General features: G+C 42.2%; 1 protein-coding gene across 2 annotated transcripts in view; it reads left to right on the forward strand.

Annotated features, from left to right (window-relative positions):
* The window catches only part of CLPB (ClpB family mitochondrial disaggregase), a 183,437-nt gene that overhangs the window by 129,362 nt on the left and 39,807 nt on the right, over window positions 1-14,268 (forward strand). For both annotated transcript variants that reach the window (XM_077113690.1, XM_077113691.1), the window contains one exon: window positions 12,833-12,930. In XM_077113690.1, coding sequence (XP_076969805.1) covers window positions 12,833-12,930 — 98 coding nt within the window. The remainder of the gene's footprint in view (window positions 1-12,832; window positions 12,931-14,268) is intronic.

The following is a 14,268-nucleotide window of genomic DNA, read 5'->3' on the forward strand; positions in this document are numbered from 1 at the left end:
TGACAAGGTAGAAAGGAAATGAGGTTAGTCTGGCATGACTTAGCTTCTATGACCCTATTCTAGTGTCTAATGATCATCAGCATTTTCTTTTCTAGGCAGTCACAAAACATCCCTTTAATAATATATCTGATTCTGAAAAAAAGACGTATACATGTGAAAAGTATGTGATCAAATAAATCTGGGCTTCAAAAGACGAAGTAGTCCATGTAGGCTAGAGTGTCTGGAAAAGCTTCAGAACAGGGCAAATGAAACTGGGCGGCCTTGCAGAATGAAGAGTCTGAATGGTGGGCAAAGAAGAGTTTGACACCACTAAAGAGAATAGTGATAGCTGTGACTGAGCCTTCCAGTCAGTGCTAGAAATGAGAGCTAAGGGAGGTGTCCAGAAACAGCACATCAGGTAAAAAGAACCCGGGACTGGAAGTCCTGCATTCTAGCTCAGGTTCTGCTATTGCAATCTTTGTGACCTTGGGCCATAACTCTCATTTTTCCAGGCTTCTCCTGCCTTCCAAGACTCTGTAACATGGTTTAGTGCTTTCTTAGTATGGCACTTTTTACTTCTCTCCAGCTGATTCTGAGGTGTCCCATCTTCACAGGTATACTATGTGGACTCACTTGTGTTGGGGAGTCAGCATCCTCATTCCCCACTACACTTGACACTTAGCACATTATATTGTCATTGTTTCTGTCCCTGTCACTCTCTCACCACTCTGCCCAGCCTCTGGCCTACTCAGTGCTCGGTGAGTTTTAATGGAATGGCTAAATCCAGCCTTGAGGCCACGGCCCTCTGTTCCCTAAATTTTAGAATCTACCTCCCTGAAGGCAAAGGATCCATCTGATGATAGCCACTGGGGGTTGTAAGGAGCGTGTTAGGACCTCCAGATGTCCTTCTGTGCAGGTCACTTAATGTGGGTCACCATTCATCTGGCCCCAGACAGGTAAGTCCTAAATATGAGAAAAGGGAACACCTTTTTCTACCCTTTCTGCAAAACTGTCTTTCTAAAACCTACTACTAGAGATATCCTTATATTAACTTTGGAGCATCTGAACACACTGGAAAGGAAGAGGCGAGATAATTTTTTTCCTCTTTTTGAGCCATCAGGCCTTTGGAGTGTGGTAGGACACCAGGCCTGGCATCTTTTTTTAAAGACAAAAAAAAAACAAAAAAAATTTTTGTTGTGTAAAATTTCAAATTTATACAAAGGATCCCAGCTTTACTATATACCTGCTGGGTGACCATGGGCAAATTCAGCAGCTCTCTGGGCCTCTATTTTCTTCAAGTCTATATGGTGATTAATTCAGACACTGTATAAAAAGGCCTATACCCAAGAAACGTTAGCCTATTTCCTTTCCCCTTACTTTCCCACCCCCCAGACTCAGTTAAGTCATCTGTAAAATAGAAAAAATAATTCCTCTTTTCCCTTCTTCACCAAACTGTTATTAAGAAGTAAATACCAAATGAAAGCAAGGGGTAAGGGGTATGGTATGTATAGTCTTTTTTTTTTCTCTGTTATCATTTTATTTCTTTTTCTGTTGTCTTTTTATTTCTTTTTCTAAATCGATGCAAATGTTCTAAGAAATGATGAATATGCAACTATGTGATGATATTAAGAATTGCTGATTGTATGTGTAGAATGGAATGATATCTTAATGTTTTGTATGTTAATTTTTTTAATTAATAAAAAAAGTTAAAAAAAAAAAAGAAGTAAATACCCAGAAGTAGTCAGCACAGGGTATAGCACATAGTATGTCCTCTTGTTTATGAGGAAGACATATCAGCAGGTGCACATGCAGCATGCAGACATATGCCAAATACTGCCCAGTGATGCCATTTATGGAAAGAGCTCAGGATACAATATTGGGAGACCAGGGCTCTATTCCCAGTTCTGCTGCACTTCCTGCAGCATTCTGGACAAGTCTTCTCTCTCACACACTCAGCCTCTGGGAATGCAGAGGGAATTCAGTCAGTCTTTGACATAAGGAGCTGTGAAGATTAAACAGAGACATGAAAACGGCAAGATAATACCTTCTGAGGCTGAGGGCCAAGAACAGGAGTAAAAAAGGAGGACAACAGGAGCCCAGGGAGAAGAGCATTGAGAGCTGGAGGAGTTGGGAAAGACTTACCTGGGGAGGGAAGCATCAGAACTGGGCCTTGGAGAATGGGTAGGATCAAGATAACCAGAGACAAGGAGCAGGGTTTCAGGCATGTGGAGCTGCTCAAACAACAGTGTGGAGATGATTATGGGACAAAGAAGGTACATAGCTTCACCGATGTAGTCATCTGTCTTTCTTTGAATACTTCCATTGAGGGGGAGCCAACAATCAAAAAGAATTGATATATCCACATTGACATCTGTGATCATGGGAAAGATTTCCCCTATACTGAACAACAAAAAAAACACTTCCATAATAAAGACTGCTGAAATGATAAAAATCAAGATGAAGATGGTAAAGGAACTGGCAGTAAAAATGGAAAGAGTGAATGTATAAGTTGTTACAAGGAATATTGTACAGCTTGTCCTCTTTTCAAGTCGTTTTCAAACTTTTATTCTTATTCAGACCTCACAAAACTTCTAGAGGTAGGAAGGGCAACTACTGTTACCCCCATAAAAGTAAAGCAAAGTGCCCCAGATCACATAGCCAGTAACCCAGACTCCCCAGCTGTTAATTCTTTTAACACTGTAACACTTTTGTATAGGGCATTTGCAATTGACTTTTTTTCATAGCCTTCATATACATTATCTTCATTAATATTCACAGAGGTGGGCACAGAGGGCCAAGATAGGGTAGTGGCAAGGGAGGAGGAAATGACAAGCTTCCTCCCCACCCCCTACAACTCCACTCCCAGAGCTTGTGAGTTCTTCTGCCAGCACAGAGATATGAACATCCCCACTCCCTCCAGATGCCTCTGTAATTTTTAGAATTCTCCCCAGGCAGGGCAAATGAGTTTCTCTCTTCAGCTCTTTCCTCCCCAGTTTTCCAGCTACAGAGCAGAGAAGTGTGTTGGGGCCTGACTTGACTTTCAAACTCTGCCAGCCAGAGTATTCTAGGGCCAGCAAAGAGATAAGTGGCTTTGGCCTGCAGAAGCAAGGGACAAGGTCATGGACTTGCTGTCATTCTGGGTCAGAAAGTACAGCCATGTACTGTATGGCTTTTACAGGGTGTGATAGCACCCTGGAGAGATGATTGTTCATTCATTTGGCAAATATTTATTAAGCACCTTTTCTGTGCCTTGTCCTGTGCTGGGTTTCAAGATTATAGCAGAAGATCAGACATAGACCCTGACTTCTAAGAACTTCCAGATGTGGAGGGAGATAGGCAGTTTTAAGGCATAGTGATCAGTGCAGTAAGTTAGAAGCAGAAAGGCCTGTGGGAACACAAAGGAGGATACCTAACCTGGGTTGGGCGGGAAACAAGAAAGGGTTTCTAGAAGAAGCATGGACTCAGTCTTAATAGATGAACAGGTGTTTGCAGGAAAACCAGGATGAGAGTGCAGTTGGAGGGAGAAGTTGGGGCTCAGAATAAGAAGGAACTGCCCTCAGTTTAGTAGGGGAACCCTTCAAGGGCATGAGTCAGAGCTGTACTAGGGATGTTCAGGGAAGCCAAGGTGACCACCTGTTGTAGTAGAAGAATCTCGTTAAGAAATTGGAAGAGCTCACCATTAAGCTCTTTTTCCACTTAGAGTATAAATGATGTGTCATTCAAAGGCTGGTGCTGAGCCTTAAAACAGCAGCAGGCTCTCTGGGTGCAGGTGGGCCAGGCCTTCTCTCCCACCAACACCATCTCTACCACCTTTCTCTGCCCTGAGTGATGAGCTCCAGCTAGCCACATGGCATCAACCGGGACCAGCCTCATGACCCCCACCCTAGTTTCCTGGCCCAAGCCCTATTGACAGATCCCCAGAATCTGAAGGAATTCAAGACAAATGGTTAAGAGGATGGAGTTAATAAAATTTGAAAAATTGAGGCCTGTCACTCCACTAAACTTTTTTCAATACCACTGACAGAAACATATTTCCCCAATGAGTGACCTTCCACAGCTGTAGCAGGCAGCCACAGCCGCAGCCGTGCTGCCAGGAAGCCAGTCTGCTATTTATCAAATATTATAAGCTGGGATACACTAATCTGGAATGGGGGCAGGAGGGGAGGGGAACTAGACCATACTGCCTGGGGTGCTCCAGGTGTTTGCCTCAGCCCCAGACAACCAGTGGGAGGTGACGGATGGCCTGCGATTAGCACTCCCCACCTCCACCCAGCCCCTCTCTTGCTCTGAGAGGCCTGACCCTCTAGACCAGCTGCTAGGCCTGGAGGGGCCCTGGGTGGGAGGCAAGGGGAGGTCAGGCCGGGGCATGGGCCATCCTGATGCCCCCAGAGAAGGCAGGCGAGTGAGGGCCAGCATGGTTATTTATTGGAGTGTAATGGTTTGTGGCCGTTGGTCCTGGAGGTGAAATCGATCAGTTGTAGAAGTCAGGTTCTATCAATTATTACAGCAATTAGTCAAGTCAGAGTGAGAGTTGGGGGTTGGGGGACTAATATTAGATGGACATTATCCATAGAGCCCCTGCCTCATCCTTCCTAAAACGAGAGCGGACGTGCCGCCCAGAGGCTCCAGAACCTTGCAGAGCCTGGCTGACTTCCCCTTTCTTGAATGGTTGTGTCAGGGCCTGAGCTGGAGCCTTCTGAGCTGGAGATTGACCCACCACTGCTTTAAAAGGTGCCTCTGTGCTGGCTGGCCCAGGCACAGAGATGCCCTACCTGTCCCCATGCCATTCTTTATGAGACGTGACATGACTCCTGCTAGAAATTACTTAGTGGCCAATGTTTATGGCACACATTTTTCATTCTGTAAGCAAATATAGATCACTGACAGCACTAGTTTGAAGCAGCTAACCTCCATTCTCTTTTACTATCTTAGTCTCTTACCTTCTCTTCCTCTTCCCCCACCCCTTCTCTCTTCCCATTTCTTTCTTTCTTCTCTATCTATTTCTCCTTTCTTTTCCCCTTGCTTTTCCTTTTATTTCTCTCTGTCAGAGGTCTGTTCCTCATCTCCCCTTCCTCCAGCCCATATCCAGTGATAGAGAACCCTTTGAGGCTGTCTAAGAAAGGAGAGGTCTTTTCACCACTTAATTGTGGCTCCCGTTCTGCCCTGGCTGTCTATTCTTCCCCAGAAGCTTTGGGAGAAAGGGAAGATGCTGTCTTCCACAGGCACCTCGACCCTTGCGGAACTCCCTCAGTGCTAAGCACCAGACAGAGCAGAGGTCAAACTGAAAGCCTCGGCCAGGCAAACAAGCTGTTTAGCATGCTGTACCTTCCTGAACCCCCTCAGTGATGCTTGTCTGCCCCTCTTTCAGCACACTGGTCACACTTGGCTTGTATATAGCTGTGTATTCATCTCTCTCCCCCATTAGCTCCTGAAGAGCTGGAATCTATGTCTAGACTCAAACTCTAGATAGTGTATACTCTTAAAGACAAGAAGAGAAACCTGCAAAAGACAGAGAAAGAATGGTCACCGGAGTAAGAGGAAAACCTGACAGGTGGTTTTGTGGAACTCAAGAGAGAGAATGTCCAAAATGTTATTTGCTAGAGAAAGGTCAAGAAATACAAAAAAGAAAACTTCACCAGCTTTGCCAATCTCCTGTTATCCTGTATACAGATATAAAGGGTCCAGGAAATGCCAACAGAATTTAATGAAAAAAGGTTCTGAGCCTCTAAGGAGTTACCCAGTAGTTAGGAAGACCACAGACACCCTTCTTAGTAAGGAGTTTGCCCTTTGTCCTGTTAGCAGCAAAAAGCCACTGAAGGGCTTTTCAGCAGGGGTGTGTCATGGCTACCGTAGCGGGAGGGTAGAGAATTGGAATTAGGAAAATTTGGTACAAGCATATAACTACTTTGTAGCCTTGAGCTACTCATTTCATTCTCTGAGCTCAGTTTCCATATCTCAACATGGGAATTTTAATTCCTACCCCTCGGGGCAGTTGTGAGGGTTAAATAATATAGTGTATATTAAGAACAGAGCACAATGCCTGGCACATAAGTGCTCAGGAAATGCAGGCAGCTATGATTACCATTATCATTGCCATTACCTAGCTCTGTAATTATCTGTCTTTGTCTGTCCCCTTTGATTAAGAGCTCCTCAAGAGCAAATAATAAGAAACCTTTCACACATTACACATAAGTAGGTGCTTAGATATGTTGATTAGAAAACTATTAACGTACCACCAGATTATTCCAATGGCAGAGAAGCTCTGAAATGCAGAGATGCTGGACTCTCCAAGAACAACAACCAGTTTCATTTTATCATCCCTTTGCCCCTTGATGACTGTGCCCCTTTTCAGCTTTGAAGCAGTTAAACAGTCGGTTGCCCAGATATCCCTCCTTGTTTTTAGGCCCTGTCTCTTAAAACTCTTAACCAATTTTATTCGCAGAACTATCCGAACAATAACAAATCAGACTATCAGCAGCGTATTACTCCTCCAGCAGGAACATCAGTACCAGCCATTGCCCTTTTGAAATGTAGGGACAGCTCTATGCCCCACCACCACCACCACCAGCAGCCAGAAGCAGATACAGAAAACAGACCTTCACCCTTCAGATTCTCAAGAAAACTAAAGGGAAAAGGCTGGAATGTTAGGCCAACTCCCCCCTTCCATAACTTCTAGGAGGCCCCTTGCAAAACCAAACCTGCCCCAGCCCACACAGCAGTCACATGAGTGTCCTTGCATCCTCCTCTGGCAGCTGCATTCCTGCAATAGCTCCCCTTATCCAACATCCCCCCCCCCCCCCCCCAGCAGTTACAACCCCGGCAGCTACAAGCTTGTGATAACTCCCTACTTAGCCTGTCAATTTCTTGCTCCCAAGTTAGACAATGAAAACCCACCTTCTTTTCCTTACCCAGGCCAACCATCCTATGTAAGCTATACTCCTTCCCCTGCTCAGTGCTGTCGCCATTTTAATCATCAGCCCCCCTGTGCATAGCCTCACAATAAAACTCCTTTAACCAAAAAAGACGATTAAAGTGATCTAGATAGAATACAGTGACAGCCTAAACTAGAGCCACAGTGTTGAGAATGAAGAGGATGTAGATGTCTAGGTATTAGGTGGCAGTCTAGTTGTTTGAGACAAGGACTCAGGAAGATCATGATGAGTGCTGGTGATGAGTTTTGGTTCAGGATATGTTGAGTAAGGGCTATATATGAGCCATCAGATGTTGAGGTTTAGCTAGCAGATACCTATATTTTACAGGTCAAGAGCACAGAGGGTATGGGCAGGAGACAGGGATTTGGGAGTCATCAGTCCATATGTGGTAAAAGAAGCCACAGAAGTGGATAAAATTATCTCTGGAGCCAAAATAGAGGCCAGAGGTTGAACTCTAGGTAGCACCTACACTCAAGGGGCAGACAGATGAAGAGGAGTCTGCAAGAAGCAGAGAAGTAGGAAGAAAACCTGGAGTGTATGGTATCATAGAACTCAAAGGAAGGAGTAGCCAGGGAATCAGCTGCTGCAAGAGGTCAAGTAATATAAAAGAGAGACCTAATCAATGGCTTTTTCAGGCAATCAAGACATTGAAAAATAATTGAAGGCATTTTCCACAGCATATTCAAATGGAGAGAAGGGAGTGGAAGCCAGGTTGAGTGGATTGAGAAGTAAATAGGAGCTAAAGATAGTAAAGAAGTAAATAGGAGCCTACCAATAAACAATTCTCAAGGAAGTTAGTGATAAAGTGAATAAATTTGAGGGGAAAGCAGACTTAAAGGAAAGTTTTTTAGCATGAAAAATAAAAAAGAATCTATTTGAAGCAAGAGTAAAGAGCCAGTGAAGAAGAGAGATTGAAGATACAGAAAAGTAAAAAAAAAAGGAAAGGAAAGGAAGCCTCAATGACAGGTAATCTCAGAGGATTTGGGGAAACATTGGCTCCAGAGCATCTGATGAGATTGTACCATTCACCTCAAAGGCAAGTAGGGACACCTTGTCCCTGAGATGGAAAGCAGGATAAGAAGAGATAGGGTCTGCATGGAAGGTTATTTTACATTTGCTTTGTCCCATGTCATGTCTTCCACAGCCCCATGAATTATTTCTTCAAGGAACTTATCAGGTTCTACCTTTACATTTATTTATGTGATTTTATATGAGTATTCTCTTATCTACCTCCCCTCTAGACTGTGAGCTCCATGAGAATGACTTGTTTTCTATTGGATCCCCAATGCCCAATGTAGGGTCCAGGATATGGTAGGCGCTTAATATATATTTGTTAAATGGCTGAGAACAGTTTTTAAAAAACAAATAGCAGGCAGTGCTATGATGGCTCAGTGGCAGAATTCTCGCTTGCCATGCCGGAGACCCAGGTTCAATTACCGGTGCCTGCCCATGCAAAAATAAAATAGCATGCTTCAAAGGGCACAATCAAGAAAGTGAAAAGACAACCCACAGAGTGAAGGAAAATATTTGAAAATCACATATCTGATAAGGGTTTAGTATCCAGAAGATGAAAAAGCTCTACAACTCAACAATAAAAAGACAGATAACCCAGTTTAAAAAGGGCAAAGGACTCGAATAGACATTTCTCCAAAGATAGGCAGGTGGCCAATAAGCATGTGAAAAGTTGCTCAACATCACTGATCATTAGGGAAGTGCAAATCAAAACCACAATGAAATGCCTTTCACACCTCTAGGATGGCTAACAATATATATGAGGATGTGTAGAGATTGGAACCTTCATACACTACTGGCAGGAATGTAAAATGTGGCCACTTTGGAAAACAGTGTGGCAGTTCCTCAGAAGGTTAAACATAGTTACCGTATGACCTAGCAATTCCACTCCTAGATACATACCCACAAGAAATAAAAACATACATCCACATAAAAAACTTGTACATGAATATTCATAGCAGCATTATTCAGAATAGCCAAAAAGTAGAAAGAACTCAAATTTCCATCAACTGATAAGTGAATAAACAAACTTGTAGTATAGCCATACAATGGAATATTAGGCAATAAAAGGGAATGAAGTACTGATACCCACTACAGCATGGATAAACCTCAAAAATATTATACTAAGTGTAAGAAGCCAGACACAAAAGTCCACATATTGCATTTTTATGAAATGGCTGCAGTAAGTAACTATAGAAACTGAGAGTAGATTATTGATTGTTGGGAGCTGGGACAAAGGAGAATGGGAAATGACTGATTATGGGTATTAGGCTTCTTTTTGGCATAATGAATATATTCTGGAATTAACATAATAGTGATGGTTGTACAACCTAAATACATTAAAAACCTCTGAGCTGTATACTTTAAAAGGCTGAATTTTATGGCTTATGAATTATATCTCATAAAAAATAGTATATTACATATCAATATTGTGTACTAAATTCTTATTAGAAAATATGATTGTGTATAAGAGCATTAATTTTTCCTTATTGATAATAAAAGTTTCCTTTGCCTGGATTGTACTTCCTACTTCCTACTGCCTGTTCCTCCTCTTCCTCCCTCACATACGTGGAGGTTTAGCTTCTTCCTTTGCAGCTCAGGGAGACGGCTGCATGTAAATACTTAATGAATGTTTACTATTGTTAAGCCTATAGTTTTTTTTAAGGAGCAGAGACCTTCAATAGGAACAGTTTTGTATCCTCGTAAAAATTGTCCCACAGACTCTGATTGAGAAACTGATTTCTATTGCCTATCAACAAATGGTGTTGGGGCACCTACTCAGCCAGGTCATGTTCAGTTTGTGTGTTCAGTTTCTCCAGCCAGCCTATTACATTCCTTTGGCAGCAACTGAAGTCTTAACCCTTCTTTACTTCTAAACACTTCCCTAGTAAGAAAGAAGGCCAATTGACTAATTGACTAATGTTCCATTTAACACATTTATTGAGCACATGCTGTGCACAAGGCACAGCTTTCTTCTTGTGTTTCTGTCTTCTTCCCAGGATACGAGTACCTTTGGGACAGGGCCAGATCTGATTCTTCTGTGACCCCAGGCCCTATTCATTCAGCATTTGCCAAACTGAATAGAATGGGTGGTTTTTGTTTTTTTAACTTTTTATTGTATAATATAACATATATGCAAAGCAAGAAAGAAAAAAGCAATAATTTTCAGAGCACTCTTCAACAAATTGTTACAGGACAGATCCCAGAGTTTGTCATGGGCTACGATACCATCCTCTCAGATTTTTCCTTCTAACTGCTCCAGAATATAGGAGGTTAGAAGGAATGAATAGTTTTTTATCATCATAGTTGACTTTATTTTTCTTTTTTGTGAAAAATAACATATATACAAAAAAGCAATACATTTCAAAGCACAGCACAAAATTCTGTTGTAGAACAGATTTCAGAGTTTGGTATGGGTTACGATTCCATAATTTTAAGATTTTACTTCTAGCTGCTCTAAAATTTTGGAGACTAAAAGAAATATCAATTTAATGATTCAGCAATCATATTCGTTTGTTAAACCCTACCTTCTCTGTATAACTCCACTATCACCTTTGCTCTTTCTATCCCACTCTTTAGGGGTATTTGGGTTATGTCCATTATAACTTTTTCGTGTTGGAAGTAGCTGTCAGTAATATGGGGTAGGGAGATGGAACTAGCTGGTGTTCTAGAGAGGCTGGCCCCTCTAGGTTTCAGGACTTACGTAGTCCAGGCACCCATCTGGAGGGTATAGGTTTCTGGAAAATTACCCTAGTGCATGGAACCTTTGTAGAATCTTATATAATGCCGTCTGTGTTCTTTAGGATTGGCAGAAATGGTTTTGGTTGGAGTTTGGCAAGTTATGATAGGTAGCAGTGTCTAACTGAAGCTTGAGTAAAAGTGACCTCCAGAGTAGCCTCTGACTCTATTTGAACTCTCTCTGCCACTGATATTTTATTAAAAGTTACACTACTATTCCCCCTTTTGGTCAGGATGGAATTGTTGATCCCACGGTGCCAGAGGCAGCCTCATCCCTGAAAGTCATCTCCTACACCACCAAGGAAACTTTCACCCCTGGATGTTATGTCCCATGTAAGGGAGAGGGCAAATGATTTCATTTACAGAGTTGGGTTTAGAGAGAGTAGGGCCACATATGAGCAACAAAAGGTTCTCCAGAAGTAACTCTTAGGCATACCTATAGATAGGCTGAGCTTCTCTACTACATACATTAAGCTTTACAAGAGTTAACCTCAAGATCAAAGGCTTGGCCTATTAATTCGGGTGTCCCTAATGTTTGACAGTATCAGTACCCTGATGGTAAAGTTTAATAGTTCCATATTTTTTCTCCCATCCCTCAAGGGACTTTCCCAATACTTTCCGATTATCTGCTTACTGTATTCTAGGATGTATCTAGGTATTACATTAAACTATACAGGATTAAAGGCCCTCATTCTTATTCTGAGCTCCCTGTGTTTCAGTTTGTTCAAATGAGCTATCCAGACAGGTTGAGTTAGAGTATGTGCTACAGAAAATTAAGTTCCAGACAAAATAAATCTTCATTTGGTCTCAAAGAGTAGGTGTGATTGTAAAATTTAGACAATGTCTTCCTTACCTGTGTGTTCTGAATTACCTTAATCCCAGCTTGATAGGCTTCATTCTTATCTCTAAATGCCAGGTTATAGATATATAAAACAGCCTCTCAGAATCCAGAAATAATACCATTCCGGACTAACTATGTCTGCTATAACAGCTTACAGTCTAGGCCCCTGTTTTCTTATAAGCATTTCCTAAAGGAGACCATACATAGAATGGGTGGTTTTTGAAGAGGAAAGCAAGGTGCTCAGACCTGGACTTTGGGACAGAGATTCTAACATCGAGGAGGAGCAGAGTAGCTTTTTCTCCATGACTTCAAAGCTTTGTACCAAGTAGACACTTAATGTAGGCTTATCAGCTGTAGGCATGTAAGTGAGAGATGGTGGATACACAGCCTCTTCTTTTTATCATAGTCAAAGTTCTTGCATCAAATCAGAGGAACTGATGATTGAAAGACCACTAAACACACACATTCTCTCCTTCTCTCTCTCTCTCTCACTTGCTCACAGTTAGCATTACACTGTGAGACTAGCAGAGTCAGGTTACTGGTGATTCTCACACCATTCCAGGGAACTCAGTTGACTCTGGCAGGCAGAAGTATCCAGAGGTAAAAGAGCATTAAAGGAGAGAAAGGAGCAAAAGAAGAGACCTTTTAATTGTTATTTGGGGTATCTGTGCTTTAGAAAAGAACTCTTTTATCTGACTTAGTGAATGAATGTTTGTATATAAATATGTTTGTAAAGTCGGGCACTCTAATGAATATATATATATAAATTTCAGGGTACACAGGTAATTCAGTGATAGAATTCTCACCTGCCATGCAGGAGACCTGGCTTCTATTCCTAGCCCATGCACCCCCCCCAAGGGGGACATAATGTTGTGAACAAAATTCCCTATGATATACATATTACATATCTGCCTTTGTGTGTGTCTATGTATGCACATAGAAATACATATATATGTAGGGAGACACATTAAAAAGAAAATTTCTGTGTTCACATGTATTTGTGCTGGGTTATATTAATCTATGTATTTGGTATATTTGTATTTGTATGTATATATGGCACATCTACATGTGTGTGTAGTATCTTTCCATGTGGGTAGTATGTCTACACATGTATGAACCCCAATATCCTGAACTCTGTGTCAGAGAGGAATAAGAACTCTCCCCTCAGAGTAGAGCTTAATGTGTTTTCCCATCATTCTGCAATCTCTTGGGTTTTTGTTGTTCCATGTTTTCATGGATTCAAACAGATTCTTCACACTGAAATTGGGGCCCCACACCACCTCAAGGGAATCATTCATGGAGCCTCTGACTATTCCTCTCTTCCTGCCAGGAGCCAACCCCCTGCAGAGGAATGAAATGGGGCATACACCCTTGGATTATGCCCGAGAAGGGGAGGTGATGAAACTACTAAGGACTTCTGAAGCCAAGGTAAGTCTCCAAGAAAGTAGGCCTGTGGACTCTGCATGCACCATTTAATCTTTCACTCATTAAATTATGTCAGGCTCCACACCAAAAGGACCCTTCTCCTGAAGTGATTATTGTCTATTAAAATAACCCAGGGTGGGCCACAGTGGCTCAGCAGGCAGGGTTCTCGCCGGCCATGCAAGAGACCCAGGTTCGATTCTCGGTGCCTGCCCATGCAAAAAAAAAAATCCAACCTCCAGTCTCATTAAGAACAGCAAGCTGCCTCTGTCAAGAAGAGGCCTGGCCTACTTCTGAATTCAGTTTTTGAGGTGATGGGCCTCCCAGCTCCTTTACATAGGAGAAGGGCTACCCAGACACAATCTTTAAGCCAAGCTGTGTTTCCTCCAGGCCTCATGTACTCTGCAGCCCCATCAGGCAATTCTATCTCATCATCATTCCTCTAGAACCATTCTAGAATCAATTCCTCTCCTGCTCAGTACACACTCCAGACAATCTGCTGTAGGGTCTGAGCCAAAAAGTCTCCATCTTAATCTTATCTTCTCAACCAAACTTTAAACTCTCTGGAAACAGGGCTAAATCTTTTGCTTCTCTCAACTGCAGAGTTGTAACTTAGGAGATACTCGGCAGAATCCAAGAACTAAAATATGAGTCTCAGAGCTGACGGGAACCTTAGAAATGATTAAGTCCAGCGATTAGAAAAATTACCAAAATAAACAAAGAAGTCAGATAAAAATAGAGCTGTTCTGGTTGAAGAGGAGATGCACCATAGCCCTGTCTCCTTGGCCCATCCCTTCCCCCAGAGCAGTCTGTAGAGTCTCTGTTACGATGCATAATTTTTAAATCATTGAACCCTAGATCATCTGATTCATTTTACTGCTGGGGAAACTAGAGCCCAGAGGTGGGATATGGTTTACCTTTGGTCTCAGATTGAGTTAGCATCAAAAGTGAAAACTGACAGAGTTGAACACAAGGTCGTTTAGTAGCTTTAGTGGCAGGACTGGGACTGGAAAACCTGGTTTTCTGATTCTCAGTTTTGTGCACTTTTCTAGCATCATGTAGTCCCTTGTTGGTGAATTGACTAAAGTGTCTTGAGATTATTCAGTGTGGCAGGTCCCACCTAGTGGCAAATATTCTCTATGTCTTGAGTAAGAGCACTAAGCTCACCGGACTGAGAGGAGACATGGGTTCTGATCCTAGCTCCAACATTCACTGACTGAATGATCTTGGGCTAGCACTTCCCTCATTGAACCTCAGTTTTCCTCTGTGATATTAAAACATTGGACTAAATGGTTTCTAAGTTTCCATTTAATATATAACTATCTGTGTATCAGTCAGAATCAA

This window comes from Tamandua tetradactyla, chromosome 8, assembly GCF_023851605.1.
Source record: "Tamandua tetradactyla isolate mTamTet1 chromosome 8, mTamTet1.pri, whole genome shotgun sequence".
NCBI lineage: Eukaryota > Metazoa > Chordata > Mammalia > Pilosa > Myrmecophagidae > Tamandua > Tamandua tetradactyla.